This window comes from Phyllobates terribilis, unplaced genomic scaffold (assembly GCF_046119375.1).
Source record: "Phyllobates terribilis strain yellow unplaced genomic scaffold, ASM4611937v1 Scaffold_3__8_contigs__length_932513732, whole genome shotgun sequence".
Lineage (NCBI taxonomy): Eukaryota > Metazoa > Chordata > Amphibia > Anura > Dendrobatidae > Phyllobates > Phyllobates terribilis.
Window position 1 is genome coordinate 908812305 of NW_027362763.1, and position 20518 is coordinate 908832822.

Consider the following 20518-nt stretch of genomic DNA (forward strand, 5'->3'; position numbering starts at 1 on the left):
TAGTATGTTAGGGTAATGGCTTGTTCATTATCATCATTAGGAAAGGCCAGGTGATGCAAATTTCCCAGCTTTATAAAAAAAAAACAGCCTCCGCTAACCTTGTGCCAAAAAACAGCAGCTATGGGTTCTTCTAAACAGTTGCCTAGCACTCTGGAAATTAAAATGGTGGAAGCCCACAAAGCAGGAGAAGACTATAAGAACATAGCAATTTTGTTTTCAAGTTGCCCTTTCCTCAGTTCAAAATGTAATTAAGAAGTGGCAGTTAACAGGAACAGTGGCGGACAAGAAAAGGTCTGGAAGACCAAGCAAAATTTCAGTGAGAGCTGCTCGTAGGATTGCTAGTGAGGCTAATCAGAACCCCCGCTTGACTGCAAAAGACTTTCAGAAAGATTTAGCAAACTCTGGAGTTATGGAATTGTGTTCTACTGTCCAGAGACACCTGCACAAATATGGCCTTCATGGAAGAGTCATCAGAAGAAAACCTCTCCTGCGTCCTCACGATAAAACTCAGTGTCAGAAGTATGCAAAAGAACATCGAAATAAGCCTGATGTATTTTGGAAACAAGTCTTGTGGACCTATGAGGTTAAAATAGAACTCTTTGGCCACAATGATCAAAGGTATGTGTGGAGAAAACACAGCACAGAATTTCATGAAAAGAACATCTCGCCAACCATTAAGCATGGGGGTAGATGAATCGTGCTTTGGGGTTGTGTTGCAGCCAATGACACGTGGAACATTTCACGGGTAGAGGAAAGAATGGATTCAATGAAAATTTCAACAAATTTCTTGATACAAACATAACACAATCTGTAAAAAAGCTGAAGTTGAAAAGAGGATGGCTTCTACAAATGGATGATGATCCTAAACACATGTCAAAATCCACAATAGACTACCTCAAAAGGTGCAAGCTGAAGGTTTAACAATGGCCCTCTCAGTTCCCTGATCTGAACATCATTGAAAATCTGTGGCTAGACCTCAAAATAGCAGTGCATGCAGTACGATCCAGGAATCTTACAGAACTGGAAGAATGGATGAAAATACCTCAAACAAGAATTGAAAGACTCTTGTCTGGCTTTAAAAAGCGTTTACAAGCTTTGATAATTTCAAAACGGGGTGCTACTAGGTACCAACCATACAGGATGCCCAAACTTTTGCATCGGCCCATTTTCCTATTTGTAATTAAAAAAAATATATATGTATATATGTGTATACTGTATGTGTGTGTGTGTGTGTGTATATATATATATATATATATATATATATATATATATATATATATATATATATATATAATACATATACATATACATTTTTTCTTTTTACCTGAAATACAAAGGAAATGTGTCATCCTTAACTTTAGGCCTTTAGAGATCATTCAATCTTCAACTTGCTTAACTGTTCACAATAACAGTAATTTTGACCGGGAGTGCCCATACTTTTACATGCCACTGTATTTCACAGTTGATTAGGAGAACACTCGGAGTAAAACTGTTAGGGCCATTTTACACACAGCAATAATAAGGCCGTTTGCAATAACGCTTGTTCTCGATTATTGTTGGCGCGTGAAAATATTTGTCAGCTGAGGAACAACCAAATGCTTGTTCATTTGCTAATCACATCTTTTATGTGGCTTAAAATATCATTTTTGTAGAGAGCTCATCTCTTCATACAAACAGAGGATGTGCTACATGACATGACATGACACCATATACGACTATATACAAACTTTATAAAAACCAAACAATCATATTGAGGGCTTGCTCACACGACCATATACATCGGACGAGTGTTATCAGATTTTTTATCGAATAGCACTCGGACCAATGTTATTCAATGGGTTAGTGCTGATGACCAATTTTTTTCACTGACAGAATCTGTCATCTGGTATGCTGCGATTTCTCTCTGAAATCGGATGCCACTCGCCTATTCAAGTATTTGGGTGCGTGGAAAACATTGGATGTCATCCAAGTGCTGTCTGATTTCTGAAGATTAACAGAATGGAGAAGATGGAGAAATTTTGGAGCATCAGATCACATTATGCTGACACTGATCAAACTCTGATCAGAGTTTGATCGGAGTGTCATTAGCATAATCGACCTGATTCTCACAGATGAGAGAATCTTAGGTCGTGTGACCCTGCCCTAATTGTCATTTATCCCCATAAAGCTTGCATGGCTTTTAAAACAATTGATGATCGAATTTTTATATAATTATCACTCATTATGGGCCTGTCACTTGCTCAAAAAATTGAGTTAAACACTTTTTAAAAATTACTGCCAGTCTTTTTTCCTTTTTTATGTTGCATCTTTCCATTGCTGAGATATTCACATTTATTTCTTTTGGAGTGCAGTATTTGAAATCTCTACTTGTAGACCAACTGAGTGTTTTTTCACTGTATTCTCTGGGGCCGTGTTCTTGAACCCTTCCCTTACCGTTACTGACAATCATAATTCAGTAGTGTATGAAACAGGTAGACAATTGCCGAGCTTTTGAATGGTGAAAACGCTCGCTCCCAGAGAAAACTCTGAAGAAAAGCCCAGTTTGTCAGGAAGTAGAGATTTCACATACTAGACTCCAAAAGCAAAAAATGTGAATATCTCTGAATTGAAGTGACACAGTGTAAAAAGAAAAAGAGAGGCAGAATCAGTGGAGCTTGGGGATTTGTACACGTTGTTTAACTCAAAATACAGCTCCTCTTTAAAGGTTATGGACACCTTTTGACATGGAAAAATAGATTTGTATGCTAGTTGTTACCTTTAGCTTATAAAATTGCAACTTACAATTTGCAATCTTCACTCCTTCATTTGTTTTCAGATCCCCTGAGAAGCAGTTTGCAGCATGATCCAAGATTCTGATTTTTGTCTTGTGGGAGAGTTTCTCCTTTTAATACATGGTGGATGTGAGCACTGTCTTTGTTTTATATGTACCAACACAGCTCAAATGCAATAATTTCTGTTTCATGTGCTTCCTTTCTTAGTGTGACGCTAGTCACTACTCATAGACAAGCCGTGAGGCTGGGTAGTCAAGAGGTCCGAGGTCAAAAGCCAGAAGGGTATGTCATAGACAGAGGGGTGAGACAAAGGTGTAGTCAGGTAGCCAGGGAACAGTCTGAGGTCAGAATTTCAATAAGATAGCGGATCACGACAATAGGGCTAGGCAAACAGATGATCAAGGCAAATCCAAGGCCGAGCAGCAGAGATCAGAATACAAGACTAGGAGCATAGAGCAAACACACACCTTTTGAGCAAACCTACAATTGGCAGCAATCTAACGCATAGAGCTGGCTAAATAGCCAGGTAATTACTGTGAACAGAAGACACATGAATGAAGCCCTGACACACCCTGATCCTGATTGGACGGCTAAACTGACACTCAAGACACTGACAGCTCAGCATGCACCAGCATCTGATTGAATGGCTGAGCTGTCAATCACAATACTGGCAGCTCAGCATGCCTCTGTCCTAGATTGGACGGCTGAACTGTCATTCACTGCTTCAAGGAATTGTGACACTTAGCCTGTTTTATCAGCTTTCAGTAAATCTTTAGATGCTACATCTACACTGCAGATATGTGTAAAACCTCCTCCCCTTGCTGCCTTCTCTAAAATTGGAAGAAGGTGGGGAGGGCAGAGAGAGCATTCCAAACCAGAACCAGAAGGTATGATGGATTTGCATAAGTTTGCAAAAGCACTCGCCTAGATAAAAGACTTACAGACAGCAAACAGGAACGTTTTTTCATAGAATCATAGAATGTTAGAGTTGGGAGGGACCTCCAGGGTCATCGTGACAATCACTGTCAAAATGTTTTTTCCAATATCTAATCTGTATCTTCTCCCTTTCAGTTTCATTCCATTGCTTCTCGTGTTTCCATGTGAAAATGAGAATAAAGCTGATCCCTCTACACTGCGACATCTCTTCAGATATTTGTAGACAGCTATTAAGTCTCCTCTTAGCCTTCTTTTTTGTAAGCTAAACGTTCCCAGATCCTTTAACAGTTCCTCGTAGGACATAGTTTGCAGTCCACTCACCATCCTGGTAGCTCTTCTCTTTTAATGAAGACTATTTAAAAAGTTGCTTAACTTTGTATTTAGAAAGCAAATGAACTATAAAATAAAAATGTATAAAGGTGTACACAGCCTTTGGGGTGCACAAAGTATAACACAGTGTATAGGCTTTGCTTGGAGTAGTCCTATTGATAACTGTTCAACCATGGCTGAGCTTACAGAGTACATGCTCTTCCAAAGGGTAAAACCTCTTGCTACAATGTACACACAGGTTCAGGTACACTCCAGCCAAAAATCTTTTTCTTTACAAGATGGAGTCATTTGAATATTAGGACTCAAATGATCCATGAACTGATTTGTCTTATTTTGGGATGATGTTTCATTTTTTATAGATATTCCTAGAAACGAGATAATTAGATATACCATAAATCAAGAAGGCTATTGTGCTACAATTTCTACCATATGTGCTTATTTACATGGACAGATGGTTAAAATAATTATAAATTTAAAGTCAATCTTTCCATTTTTTAAGAATTTGGCATACACTAGCTCCCAATGGTTCCGAGGACCTCTGGACATATGGGCAATAATGATTTGCAAAGGCGTACTAGATATGGGGGCTATCTCCATTGTCACCCAATAGTTCACATATCATGGAGCCAGTCTTTATATCACTGATACTTGTGGCATAAAGATCATATTTCATGTCTTAAAGTGCTCATACATCGTATATAGCAGTCGGCTGAATGTTTGTTTGGTTAGCAGCTATCTGCCTCAGCTTATGTGAGTGTGCATGTATTTTCAGTGGGTAAAGAAAAGTAAACTTCTGCCAGATACCTATGGTTGGGCTTAAAGGAAATCTGTCACCAGATTTTTGTCGACTAACCTAACCTGAGAAGAGAATTATGTAGAAACATAGACCCTGATTGCAGCAGTGTGTTACTTACTGGGCTGCTTGCTGTAGTTTTGTTAAAATCACTGTTTTATTAGCAGAAGATTATTAATAGAGGACTAGGCATTTTGTGGCCTGTAGTCCTCGATATTCATGAGCTCTGTATTACTCTGACCCCACCACTGATTGGCAGCTGTCTGTGTGCACTGTACATAAGCAGGAAGCTGCCAATCTGTGGTGTGGGCGGGGTCATGCAAAGCTCCGCATCAGGGAACGGGTAGATCTGAAGGAAATAAAACAGTGATTTTACCAAAACTGCAAAAAGCATATGGTAAGTGATACATTGTTGGATTCCGTATCTCTGCCCCGACATTCTGCTGCTCTCAGGTGGGGTAGCAAAAATCTGGTGACAAATTCTCTTTAAGGATCAAGAGAATCAGATGCTGAATTTGAACATGATTGGCTGATCAAAATGGACAGGCCTAGTTCATTAACTCCATGGACGGGTTCCATGTGTGGGGGAATTTAATTGATCATATGGACTACCTAGGGTAGGTTTTGCAACAATGCAAATAAATATGGATGACGAATGTGTAGCTGACTGTATCTGCACCTGGCCATGACACATAACATGACCTATTATTGTTCTATGTACTATTATAACATTTCAAGCTGTTGTTGCTCATGGCGATGATGAAATAAGCGCTGATGAATATGTTTTTTCCATGCTTTAATGTCCCTGTTTTAGCCTTCTTGTCTTTTTTTGTGTGAATGACCTTCATTGTAATTAAAATGTTCTAAACGTTTCTTTTCATATCAACAAATTATTTCAAGAATTTCAAGGCAATTTTACATTTTTGTATTTTGTAACAGGTTTGGATCAAACAGCAATATACAGCTGTGAAGCACACAACAAGAAAGGACTGACTGCATCCAATAATGTGAACGTTAATATTAAAGGTAGGCTTATATATGCTATATAAGTATGCTATATAAGGAATTATGTCCTGTGCTTTGTCTCTTCATATCTCATTTTTCAAGGGATCCAAGTGGATACAGAAGATTTCTAAAAATAAAAGTGAAGACTTACATCAATTTAGACTTTGCCCACTTTAACAAAATTGACTATTTATTGTCTCTGATGGCTGACACCTCATCCCAGAATCATAAAGGGAATGTTCATGTTTATCAATAAATAACATATTGGAGGCCATTTATAAAATCCTTGTTCTTTCGTCATTCTTTCCCTGGTCAGCTCTTTGGCCCAGGACAATAAAAAGTATGGCACCAGCATTTTTGTAAGAACCGTGCTGAGTTCTTTAGCGTAACTGAGAAAAAAATGTGCAACTCTTAGCATTTTCACTCCAGTTCTGGCCAAATCAGCTGAAGAGGGCAGAGCATGGCTGGAGTATGAATAAGCCCGCTCGACAAAGTCTTCAAAAGTTACACCACTTTACTGGCATTATTTACTCCAGGCCTGACTTCATTAAGTAGTGTGAGCCTCTTAATTAAACAAATGCATCTTACTCCTGCACGCCCATCATTAAGACTGGCATACGAAAATGCCAGTCTTAACGAATCTGTCTCTTCAACCTCTCAAAGCACCACTCTAGCGTTTTTTTTTTTTTTTTTAATTTCAGCCCTGGAGTGGTGCTACTAATGTAAGTTCCCTGACCCTACTATTATACTTACAAGCTACCATCTTCAGCTGTTCCTGGTGCCGCTCCGGTCCCACGCCTCCATCTTGTGACCACGAATTCTGACTGACCAGAAGTGAGAAGTAACGGTTACAAGCTCACAATGACTTGTTCTGGAGTGATCTTCAGGTCACAAACTGCTGGAGATCGACCGGAGCGGTGCCGGGAACAGCTGAAGACGGTGGTTAGTAAGTATAAGACTAGGGATAGGTAACTTAGATTAGTAGCACCACTCCAGTGGTAAAGGGGTCAGAAATAACATAGCCAGTGCACTTAGGTATGAACCTCTGGAACCTAACTTCTTTGCACTTATGTTTATTTTTAGAGGTTTTTTTATTATTATTAATTTACTTAATTTCTCTTATATGCAACTTGGCAACCTGAATTGTCTGAACCACTGACTGCTGTTTCCTATTGTGTTAACTGCTGATCTCAAACTTGATTGTTACTACAGTTGTTGAGTGTCTATTAGGCCAGGTTTCTCCAGCCGTAGCTTATAGTCCATACACGGACAGCAGTAGCCAGACCGACCATGGATTTCCTTATCCAAACCTAGGCATACATCAGGTTGCAAGTTTGGGTCAAGAGAGCCCCTGTCAGTCCGAGCATTGGGGTCTGTATCTGCAACATGATATACAGCTGCCTGGTCTCGGCCATACTCCTTCAACTGCACTGATTTTCTGCTGCAGTGTATATACAGTATGTTGCTGCTTTTCCACGTGCTCTACTCATAGTTCTTCCTTTGTCATTAAATATTTTTGTCAGATTAGTAATCAAAACCCCAAAATACATTTTAACAAATGAAGTGAAAGGAGTTGTCCTCTTTTAAGAAATATTGGTAACTGGATGCAGTTTGGTATAAAAAAACCCCTGAAATATATTCAATGTCCCTAGGTCCATCGGTGAGCCTCTGCCGCTGCTCCCACTATTCGGCGTTGAGCTCTTCAGCCTCTCTCCATGTTTCCTTGTCTACCACTGGCTTCCTATCAGTAACTGACAGGTCACTCTTCGCTGTGATCTACTGCGCTATCTGATCTCTCCAACATTCCCGGGGGCAGCGAATGGGCAGAATAATAGTCCTGCTCTCAAATATTTTTAGGACCTTACTGTGCATGCGCCACCCCCCAGGAGTTGCGGCACTAGCACGAGATCTCAGGTGGGGGAAAGAGGTGTCATAGTTGAACTATACCTTTTTGTAATGACCAGGAGAAAACTTTTGTATCTAAAGTGTAATGAAGATTAATTAAGCGGAAAACCGTTTGTTCTTCAAATGTGTAAGAATGGATGGTATATGGGGGGTTCTTTCGTAGATTCTCCGGTAATGGCCCTGTAGCCCATGAGACCTTTTAAAGTGTATGATGTTATGAAACTAAATTTGACACAAACCCATCTAGGTGCACCTGATAACACAGAGACAGGTAACAATTGTACTATTTGAGCAGCTTTAAAATAGATGGCTTAATTTGAGCAGTGACAGATCTCGCACCCATCCATGGTAGAACTTAATACGTTTAGCAATAGAGCATTGACCAATATTCCAGTGATCTATCACTTACTGGGTGGGGGTGGGGTTACACACAGGTCATGAATAAGACCAGTCCTCTAATCAAAACTACAGCAAGCAGCCTAGTAAGTGACACAATCTGGGTCTTTGTCTCTACATAATTCTGCTCTCAGATTAGGTGGCAAAACTGATGACAGATTCCCTTATAGTGTGCGGATTCCATTTTTATGTCACTGGCTGCTGTTTCTCCTGTATCAGATTGCAGTACGTCTGTAAAGCCCCCGTCACACTAAGCTAGATCGCTGCTGAGTCACAAGTTTTGTGACGCAACAGCGACCTCAGCAGCGATCTCGCTACGTTTGACACTTAGCAGCGACCAGGCCCCTGCTGTGAGATCGCTGGTCGTGTCGGAATGGTCTGGACATTTCTTTGATCGTTGAGGCCCCGCTGGGTAGCATGCATCGCTGTGTTTGACACCTTACCAACGACCTTGTTGACGACTCAGAACTGAAACACGTAGGCGTGCATCGTTATACAGATCGTTACGGGTCGCCGTATCGTTGCTGCATCGTTGGGAAGATCTGAGTGTTTGACATCTCACCAGCGACCACATAGCGAGGCAGCAACGATCCCTGACAGGTCGTATCATTGTCGGAATCGCTGTAGCGTCGCTAAATGTGATGGTACCTTTAGTCCAGCACTCTATGGACAGTGGTGTTATTGTTGAATTTCTAGCTGCCTTTCTGGTAGACTCATTAATGTACTACTTGTTTAGCCTTGCTGATTTTCCCTTGGTTTACCCTACAGTCTTGGAAATAGGCCATATGTTTAATAGGATGATTCCCTATAAACCAAGCAGTGGAAGAATAAGGTTTACTTGTGTTTATTTCATTTTGTCAGCAGCAAAATAAATCAGCTCACGTGACATTTATATGTTTTTGCTTGGCAAGGAATAGTAAGGGTATACACCTGTTAAAAGCCTTGTGCATTTAGTTTTAGAAATACCATCAAACCATAGAGGACATCAAAATTGAGTGATCTGATGAGACAGACTACGAGACTCACCCAGCTTTATTTTCAGATTATGTAAAGAAGTAAAAAGAACATGCAAAAGAAAATCCTATACTTCTCCAGAGATCAGTCTTTCTCTGCTGAACCTACTCCTTGTTGTTTTGTATAGAAGTCAGAAATCTTGTGGAAATATAGACCCCATCTACGACTTTCCCACACATTCTGTCACATAATGCAGATCCAGTGAGAATTTTATGTTCGGATTCTGGGTGTAAAGTCTGCAGCGTCTTAAGCTATGTGCACACAGTGTTTTTCTTAAGAGTTTTTTTTAGAGTGTTCCACTCCAATAAACATCAGCAAAATTGCCCAAAAGGATTTGAAAGACTGTTCCTATTTATTTGTATTGTAAAACCCCTTTAGACTATGTGCACACTGAATTTTTCAAGATTTTTTGGGAGTAGAAAATGAAAGGAAACTTTTCAAATTGTCCTCCAAATCTCAAAACTCCTCAAAAACTTCCAAGTTTTCACTGTGAAAACACAGCAAAAAGACTATGTGCACATAGCCTTAGTCTATGTTCACACACAGCATTTTTGTAGAGTTTTTTTATGCGGAAAATACACAGCATTTTACAGTAGCAGCAAAATACATGACGTTTCTAAAATCTCATTCACACGGTGTGTAGTTTCTTTCCATTTTTTTAATCAACAGTGAGTGTTATTTTAAATCTGCTGCATGTCAATTATTTTCAATGTTTTTCACCTATTCAAATGAATAAGAAAGCACTTAAAACGCATCAGAAATGTGTTTAAAAATGCATGTTTTCTGCGTCGTTTTTTTCATATCAACTCTCTATTTTTTGGTGCAGAAAAATCCGCAGCACTGCTGTTATGTTTTGAGCATTTTTTATGCTTCAGGTTTTTAAAAATCTGATGGAATAAAAGAAAGTGCATGATACTTGTTTGTTGCGGCTCCTGATGAAATTTGCTCCAAACCAGGCACTGCTCAATCAAAAGGCTGCAAAAAAACAAATCTGTTTGGCAAATTATTCAAGAAAATAGTATTTCCTGAAGCAATTTCCAAAAGAAAACTTAATGTTTTTGAACTTCTCAAAATACTCTCGATTCATCATGACCGGTCTTGATGAGAGGGTGTACTGGAGTCAAACACTCTGATTCATGAAAGTTGTACCAAAATTATGAGAATTCTCCAAGCTTTTTAATCCAGAATGCTGTTGTAAAAGCTTTGATGAATCGGGTCCATAGCCTTAGAGGGACAGCAATGTCATCAGAGTTCCATATCAGTGGAAATAGATATGATGTTTCAATTTATGTTGATTTTCATTGCCAAGTCCTCCCTTTGTGTTTACATGGCAAATCGGCAGCAAAGTCTGCAGCAAAACTGCATGGAACTTACAGCGGCTTTACCCCAGATTTGTTGCTAATTTTGCCACAGATTCCTGGAAAAAACCAATACAGATATTTACTGCTCTGTGCAAATCAAGCATGGACATCCCCTTAAGGTGCCATTTGCCAGGATGCATGTTACCAAAGCAAACTCTGTATATGTAGTATGATAGTAAACACTGTTGACAGATTTCTGCTTTGAAGCCTACATGATTGGGAATACAGCTCACAGGCACTGGCAATATGTGGCCCATGCATCAGCAAAATATTGTGTAATCGGATGTTTAGGCTAATGAGAAGTTTGGTTCCTTTTTCTTGTATGTCAAAAGGCAATACATTCAAATGTTATTTAAGACAAAATGTTTTTTGACATTTTTGGTGTAGAATTTGGAAATTAAGTGATATCTTGTTAGTAGTCAAGATACTAGTTTGACTTATTTTGCTTATAGAGACAGTTTACAAGTCCTGCATCTAAAACCATGAAGTTAGAATATTGATTTCTTGATATTTTTTTTTAATATTGGGTCCTGAGTTCAATCCCCCACTGCCTAGAAGTCACGACTGATTGGGTTGGTTTCCATGTACTAAGAATCTGGCATTGTAACAATAATAATTGTGTTTTGTGTTCCTAAAAGGACTTGTTAAGGCCCCTGGTTAGTTTACAGGGTACTTCTAAGGCCACGGCCCCACTATCAGTATTCGGTCAGTATTTTTTCTCAGGAGTGGGAGACAAAACCAGGTGAGGAACAATCAGAGAAAAGGTATAATAGAAACCAGTCACCAATTCTGCATTTATCACCCACTCCTGGTTTTGGCTCCCACTCCTGAGAAAAAATACTGACCGAATACTGATAATGGGGCTGTGGCATAACATTATTCTTTAAGGGGCTTAAAACAGTGAATGCTAAGATCCTTTTATGAACATGTCACAGCTCTTTTAGTCCTTTTAGTTCTTTGAAGTACCCAACATATTTCTGACTACTTTGGCTTTTGTAGATAGATTTCACCTAACTACTGCATGTCTTCCTGTAATCATTAATCATTGTAATCATTGGGATTGTCCAATTTAAAATCTTATTGCACCATAGAGTTGCAGAGGGCTAAGATAACTAAAAATAACTCATCCTCCCCGCTTCCTGCACTGCCTTTCCCTCACTGCCTCTCCATCACTGCCTCTCCATCACTGCCTCTCCATCACTGCCTATCCCTCACTGCCTCTCCCTCACTGCCTCTCCCTCACTGCCTCTCCCTCACTGCCTCTCCCTTGCTGCTCCTATCTTTATGGTTAGGTTGCAGTGGTGACGTCGTATCGCCAGCATTCGTAATACTGCAGCCAATCACTGGGCTCAGTTGGTCTGCCGATGTAGATGGGATGAGCTGCAGAGCCCAATGATTGGCTGCTCTAGTTAAGAGCGCTGTAGATGTGACATCACCACTGCAGCCTATGACAAAGACAGCAGCATTGGGGTAATGGCTGCGCTGGACCTGGGGAGAGTAACAGTTCCATTTTTGATATTTTAGACCAACACTATGAGACAATAACATTTTTAAATGGACAACCCCTTTAAAACACCGACAGTTGTATTGTCATATCAACATTAATTCATTCATTTAGAAGACTTTCAAAACTTCTTGTAAGTCTGTATAGTGGGTGGCTGTGCATGGAGATTTCATCTCAAATTTACCACATATTTCACTTTACTTTAATAGAATCTGTGTGAGAATTATTTCCAGCATTGTGACAAAATAAATCTTGGTGCAAATGATCCTTGGGTCAATTGCATTGGTAGCCTTCACACAAGAGTGCACTGGCACTCAAACCAGAGTAGAAAATGCCAAAGAGGATTAGTAGTTAGATTTTTGTAAAAAAAAGTAATCTGCAGAGAAATAAGGTCAAGGCTATGTAACTGTATAATTACAATATGCAATTATTCATAAAACATATACAAGAGCCAAATTCAGAATTGGTTAGCTTTTCCTCACTTTTAATGTAAAATTCAAAGATGGTGTCCTGAAAGAGCAGTGTATAGATCAAAAAAACTATCCTGGTCATGAAGGGATAAAATCCACAGGTTTTCATTTTATTTCACCACCGGATAAATATCAGTAATGTATGTTCCCTGTGTGTAATAAAATACTTACCGATGGCCGTCTTCTGTTTCCTGCGCAGCTCCGATACCCCGCCGCCACCCTGTGACTGCAGCTCTGGCTGGCCAGAAGTCACTGCTAACGGTCACTTTCTTTCTTGATGAAAACCTCGTTCTGTGTCTCATAGATTTACATTGAGAAATGACTTCCAGTTAAGCAGAGCAAACAATGGAGCGATCCAAAAGGTCACATCGCCGGATCATGTGGTGCAGAAGAGGACTGGAGAGGTGCTGGAAACCGTAGAAGAAGGCGACCAACAGATATTTTACTACACACAGGGAACATATATTACTGATCCCTATCAGATGGTGAAATAAGAAAACCCTGGAATGGTGATGCTTTTACAGTGCAGACCAAAAGTTTGGACACACCTTCTCATTTAAAGATTTTTCTCTATTTTCATGACTATGAAAATTGTACATTCACACTGAAGGCATCAAAACTATGAATTAACACATGTGGAATTATATACTTAACAAAAAAGTGTGAAACGACTGAAAATATGTCTTATATTCTAGGTTCTTCAAAGTAGCCACCTTTTGCTTTGATGACTGCTTTGCACACTCTTGGCATTCTCTTGATGAGCTTCAGCAGGTAGCCACTGGAAATGGTTTTCACTTCACAGGTGTGCCCTGTCAGGTTTAATAAGTGGGATTTCTTTCCTTATAAATGGGGTTGGGACCATCAGTTGTGTTGTGCAGAAGTCTGGTGGATACACAGCTGATAGTCCTACTGAATAGACTGTTAGAATTTGTATTATGGCAAGAAAAAAGCAGCTAAGTAAAGAAAAACGAGTGGCCATCATTACTTTAAGAAATGAAGGTCAGTCAGTGCGAAAGAGTAGGCAAACTTTGAAAGTGTCCCCAAGTGCAGTTGCAAAAACCATCAAGGGCTACAAAGAAACTGGCTCACATGAGGACCGCCCCAGGAAAGGAAGACCAAGAGTCCCCTCTGCTTCTGAGGATAATTTTATCCGAGTCACCAGCCTCAGAAATCACAGGTTAACAGCAGCTCAGATTAGAGACCAGGTCAATGCCACTCAGAGTTCTAGCAGCAGACACATCTCTACAACAACTGTTAAGAGGAGACTTTGTGCAGCAGGCCTTCATGGTAAAATAGCTGCTAGGAAACCACTGCTAAGGACGGGCAACAAGCAGAAGAGACTTGTTTGGGCTAAAGAACACAAGGAATGGACATTAGACCATGGGAAATCTGTGCTTTGGTCTGATGAGTCCAAATTTGAGATCTCTGGTTCCAACCACCGTGTCTTTGTGCGACGCAGAAAAGGTGAACGCATGGACTCTACATGCCTGGTTCCCACCGTGAAGCATGGAGGAGGAGGTGTGATGGTGTGGGGGTCCTTTTTCTGGTGACACTGTTGGGAATTTATTCAAAATTGAAGGCATACTGAACAAGCATGGCTACCACAGCATCTTGCAGCGGCATGCTATTCCATCTGGTTTGCATTTAGTTGGACCATCATTAATTTTTCAACAGGACAATGACCCTAAACACACCTCCAGGCTGTGTAAGGGCTATTTGACCAAGACGGAGAGTGATGGGGTGCTACGCCAAATGACCTGGCCTCCACAGTCACCAGACCTGAACCCAATCGAGATGGTTTGGGGTGAGCTGGACCGCAGAGTGAAAGCAAAAGGGCCAACAAGTGCTAAGCATCTCTGGGAACTCCTTCAAGATTGTTGGAAGACCTTTTCTGGTGACTACCTCTTGAAGCTCATCAAGAGTGTGCAAAGCAGTCATCAAAGCAAAAGGTGGCTACTTTGAAGAACCTAGAATATAAGACATATTTTCAGTTGTTTCACACTTTTTTGTTAAGTATATAATTCCACATGTGTTAATTCATAGTTTTGATGCCTTCAGTGTGAATGTACAATTTTCATAGTCATGAAAATATAGAAAAATCTTTAAATGAGAAGGTGTGTCCAAACTTTTGGTCTGTACTGTATGTTTTCATAACTTAATAAATGTTGTGGGCCTTGTTAAGCGCAAAATACCAAGTATGTATACAGTATACTGCAGTCATAACAGGTTGTAGCTGCTCACATTTGGTTTATTCTGTTGGGAAGTGCTGGTCAGTTTTTGACTCTGTGTCCTTGTTAGGCGCTTTTGATCAATGGAGGTCCTGCGACCCTCATCAATTAATCAAACCAAGGGCAGAATTGTCCATCCCATCTGGAGCCTGTCGAGAACAAGTCTAACCTCAATAGAAAGTGTGTTGGCTTGTCCACTTGTGTGCTCAATTATAGCCTGAATCGTTTTGCCCCTTGTTTTAAGAGATCAGTGAGGGTCATAGGATCCCCCCACACTGATCAAGAGTACTTAACAGGTGCACCGTAAAAACCAATAAACTGTGCTATAGCTTCTCTAAGAACCTGCATAAATGTAATGTTTCCATATGATTTCTTCCAGGGATTCCCTCTCCCCCTTTTAACGTAAAGGCCTTGAGCAGATCATCAAATAGCATCTGGCTTTCCTGGACTTTTGGTTTTGATGGTTATTCCCCCATCAGCCTCTGCAGCATAGAGGTAAATATTAGTAAATTGTTATACATGTGTGCCAAAATCAACCTGTCTGGTTTAGATAAATCGTTTTCAGATTCACTTTTAACAAAACTGAACGGCCAATCAGGAGTGCTGTTTCCCATCATGTGATCTGAGACAGCGCAAAAGTGTCCTGCTACCATTTTCTGTGTTGGATAGGGGCTTGAAGATGTTTTTCAGCAAACATTGCTTGCAAGAAAGAGGTCCTGAGTGAGATTTTAAGATTTTAAGCACATTTTTCTTATTTTGACACCTAGCAGAGATTATCTGACAACAATTGTTTCACCACTTCCTTTACACATTCAGAACTCAAGACTTTTTCTTCCGTCCAGTTATGGGTATGGTAGCGTTAACCAGTCATGGGGAGATTGACAGGTCAGAACAGGTGCTAACACAAACTGTGTTTTTGTGCGACTTCCTATTAGTCAGAAATGAAAATAACAAGTTAAGAGGAAATTAGTTGCAATTGTATAAATAATTTTCAAGGTGAAATCCTGAAAAATAAAGTGATTCAACTCTGAAGGCCATTATTGTTTCTCAGTATATACAGCTAGAGCACATTCCAAAGTAACTCTCAGATTTGATGTAAGACTTGAAAGGTTTGATCTGATTTACATAATCCTATAATTTTGGATTCCTTTGTAGGCTAATTTTAGTTTCATTCGTAATGTGAAAATGAAAAGTTTGACCATAGTTTTCATTTGCTTCATTGTAGTTCAGGAAGTGGGATAAAAGAAGTGGCTTCCTGCATTCGCTACTGTAACAGGATGGGTGTTCTCTGTTCTGTGGGATTATAGTGTCACATTATGTATCCTGTGACGCATCATTTATTTATCAGTCATGATGTCAGATTCAGTCTCTACGTTACGCTCAATGTCAGTTTAATGGAATAAAGCTTACATTGTATGCACTGAAGAGGACAGTGATCTGACCTGGTGATCGCCATTGCTACAATCATACTGTAACAATATTGTATTGAGAATGGTGCATCATTACAACGACTAGTAGACTTGCTTTGCTTATGTTACAATGTATTAATTTCATTTCCCATAAAGCCGCGCATTGGTTAAACCCACTGCTAAACCACATGCAATTGTATTTTGTCCATGGTTTTCTTGTGGTCGCCTTGAATAACAATCACTTTTTATTACAATGCAGTATTAATGCATCTCTCTACTATGAGGAAGCCTATTTTCCGCTCTGTATATGTTCAGTCCCAACACAATGTCATTTCCTGGCCAAAATAAAATGCTTTCACAAGACTCAACTGAGCAACAGCAAATAGTTTTCCTCTCTTAATGGCTGCCTTAGGGCTCGTGCGGACGACCGTAGTTTTGGTCCGATTGAGATCCGTCAAAACATCAGATCGCACTCGGGCCAATGTTATTCAATGAGGCCGTGGAGATGTCCAAATTTTTCCTCATCCCAAGTGGTCCGAACAAAAAAATTGCAGCATACATGATTTGCCTCTAATAATCCTATCACAATTGACTATTCAAATCTATGGGTCAGTGAAAAAAATCAGAATGCACTTGGATTACCTCCGAGTTCAGTCCAATTTTCACAAACTGACAGAATGGAGATTTTTTTTCTCCACATCCAAAACGGATCCCACTCTGATCCGAGTCTGATTAGCATGATCGGACCATTTTTCTCAGATGGAGAACATACAATCATGTGACCCTAGATTTATAGTATTTATTACAAGGTACTTCTTCTTCAGTTTATCGCACTGATTAAGAAGATTACCGAGCCATGTGGGGTCCAGACCTGATGCACTTGCTGTTGGGCAACTTTGGCCATCAGAGCACTTATCGGGGCCTATAACGTTGATCTTCGATAATGTGATCACTGTGATAACCCATGACAGTGACCGCAGTAACTTTCTAAAAGGGAATAAAGTTTTGTTCCTCCTGATCGATCTGCCCTTCCACATTGAGAAATGTAAAAAAAACGTCTCTGCAAATAATTTCTACATAATTTTTAATCAATGAATGATATTTAACCCAAAGTGGTAAGAATTTTTTTTAACCAGACCCACAAAAACAAGCCTTTATATGGCTAAGTAGACAGAAATCTAAAAAAAAAATACGAGTCTCGGAAAGCAATGACAGGAAAATGCCTTTTTTTTTCATTGAAACATGTTGATATTTTACAAAATTACTAAAGCAATAAAACTCCTTATTTGGCGTCGCTGTATTTGTACCAACACACAGAATAAAATAAACGTGTTATTTATTTTTTATCAACCAGTAACCAATGGTAAAAAAAAATCTTTCTAATACAACTACAATGGTGGAAAAAAATGAAAAAGTTTTGGCTCTTAAAATGCGGTATTGGAAATAAATTCAGCTATGTTTTTAAAATAGTTTAGTGCTTAAGAGGTTAATGAACATCACAGGAAGAAGGTGAAACATTGGAAAAGTATCTAAAATATTGCTAATTCAATAATTCAAGCCTTATTTCTTAGGGAAGACTAGTGTTTCCCCCAAATACTTGTTTTTCTTTAGCTCTCCTTGGTTATTGTTCCTGCTGTTCTACTCTTAAGCCCCCATCTCACATAGCGAGATCGCTGCTGTGTCACGGTTTTGGTGACGCAACAGCGACCTCACCAGCGATGTCGCTATGTGTGACACTTTGCAGCGATCAGGCCCCTGCTGTGAGGTCGCTGATCACTGCAAAGTGTCCTGGACCATTTTTTGGTCGTTGCTCTCCCGCTGGTCAGCACACATCGCTGTGTGTGACCAGCGGGAGCAGCGATCAGGCTGGTAACCATGATAAACATCGGGTTACTAGGGGCACACGCGCACCTAGTAACCCGTTGTTTATCATGGTTACGAGCCTGCTAAAGTGAGCGGTAACCTCCCGCTCACTGTAGCAGCTCTCCACTCATATAGCACCAATTGCCTCTTGAGCAATGTGACATTATATGTATATCAATGTATTATATGTGGGCAAAGTCTGCAGAAAGTTGTGGAAGTTGTTTTATCTGCTTTACGATGCCTCCAGTATTTGACTGGATCAGGACAATCTCCCTTTAACCACTCCTTTACAAAAAACTATTCTTTGGATTATACTACAGGTCATGACATTTTGTTCTATTTTTTTAACAATGGAAAGTTAAAAATACTAAGGAAACGATTAGACAGAGTAATAAACCTGATGGGCATGCATCCAAGTCCGGCTAGTAGCACCATATTAGTACTTTAGAGCTAACATTTACAACATCCAGAGAATTATACCTTTGAATTTACTTAAATTGCTCCATATATACCCCCTGACGTTTTGCTAAGCAGCCTATTCTTTTGACCTATATGTAGCACTTAAGTCTGCTTTTTTGGTCATGTTATACATAGCTTCTTTGGACGATATCCGTCTAATGTGTATAAGGGGATTTACAATGGCATCTACTTAAAATGTCATTTGCTGTTCTATTGTAAAGCTCTCCACATCCAGCCTATACTTCCAAGGGCAGGAAGATCAAACCAATAAGCATTTCCCATCTTGAGTAGCCAACGGGTGCATCACGTTGTGACTAGTGATGATCAAGTATGTTTTATTAACTCTTTAGGCGAGCACGCACGGGTGCTTGCCGAGTATTTTGGCGTGCTCGGCATTTCTTTTACTGTCGCCGCGCCTGCAAGAGTCACGGCTGTTAGACATTTGACACATGCTGAGATTGCCTGTTCGACACATTGCATTTTTCCCTGTTTTCCCTGCATGTTTTTGCCTCAAAAAATACAGCATTTTGCAAAGTGAATTAGATTTCTGAAACCTCACACACACGTTGCTCATTTTTTCTATGAAGATTTGAAACAGTTTCACATCTGCATCATGACATTTCTTTCAGCACGTTTTACCCTTTTGAATGAATGGGAAATAAACGCATAAAAATACATGCAGAAATGCTGCAAAAACATACATATTAAATGCAGCGTTTTTCCTGCCCACACTCCAGCATTTGCAGCAGATTTTTCTGCTGAATGTGTGCACATACCCTTAGACTATTTTCACATGTGCCATTTTTGCATTATTTTTTTGGTGCGTTTTTCAGGCATAAAAGATCTGTATTGTACAGTACCAGCAAAAGCAATGAGCTTTCAGAAATCTCAAGCACATGCAGTTTTTTTATGACTGAATTATTGAAAATCTGCTTCATGTCAATTCTTTCATGTTTTCTTTTTACCCATGGAAAGTATTGAGAAACTGCAAAAACATTAAAAATACAGCATATAAATTGTGCTTCATTTTTTGATGAATAAAACTAACTATTAACATATACTGTAGACAAATCAATCATACATGTGATTAGCATAAAAAAAGCAGCAATAAAAAATATCTGCAGCAAAAATGCAACAAAAAAAGTAGCAAAAAAAAAACCCACCATGGTGAACATACTCTTAAGGAGGATCTTTCACTGGATTTTTTTATTGAAACGGAGTACATCCTCCAATTGCTGCTACTGATTCAGGAACAGTTTTGCTTTTTTTTCCTGTACCTCATTTCAAAATGATGCCTCCTTTAATAAAAATTCATCAACTGGATGTATACCATAAAACTTCTCTGTGCTTTTTCTCCTCTATGATGGTGGTTCTGTGGTATACGTCCAGTTGAATTAACGGAAAATTTACATTTTCATTACCAGGGGTCATAATTTAGAATGGAGGTGCGCAGAAAAGGATAGAAAAACTGTTTAATATTATCAGTGAATGTAGCCTTACTAAAATAACAATATAGTTTTACAGACACAAACATCACTATCTGATATTTTGTTTGGGATTGTAGTAGAAAATTGTATGTGTGAACACCGTGTAAGATTTGGCAGGCTACAAAAGTGAAATCTAATGAATATGGTCATATCTTTACAACTTCTACTATGCAGAAAACATAATTTAAAACATTGTATTGTTACAGGTGAAGGAAGTAACAAAAAATTCCAGCTTTCCGGTGCTCTACAATATATCAGTACCTTCTTATACATATACTATCAGTCATCTCAATCCATTCACCAAGTACAACATTACTGTTTCCTGCATGAATGAAGTAGGATGTTCCTTGCCAAGTTCCTGGATTGTGGCTAAAACAACAGAAGGAGGTGAGTGCCATTACAATCCAACTTGCAACTTCTTGTAATGGCAAAAAAGACGAAAAGATATTCATAAAATATCTACACTAAGCTTACTGTACACGTTTTTTTTTCCCAGTGTAATCCTGGTTAAAGGAAATCTGTCAGCAAATTTTAGCTACCTAATCTGAGGGCAGCATGAGGTAGGGACTGAGACACAGATTCCATGG

At 39.4% G+C, this 20518-nt stretch overlaps 1 protein-coding gene across 1 annotated transcript in view; it reads left to right on the plus strand.

Moving 5' to 3' along the window:
• MERTK (MER proto-oncogene, tyrosine kinase) overlaps window positions 1-20518 on the plus strand; it is a 150212-nt gene that overhangs the window by 43666 nt on the left and 86028 nt on the right. The window contains exons 5-7 of the mRNA XM_073672782.1: window positions 5770-5856; window positions 15093-15208; window positions 20138-20318. Of these exons, the coding sequence (XP_073528883.1) occupies window positions 5770-5856; window positions 15093-15208; window positions 20138-20318 (384 nt within the window). The remainder of the gene's footprint in view (window positions 1-5769; window positions 5857-15092; window positions 15209-20137; window positions 20319-20518) is intronic.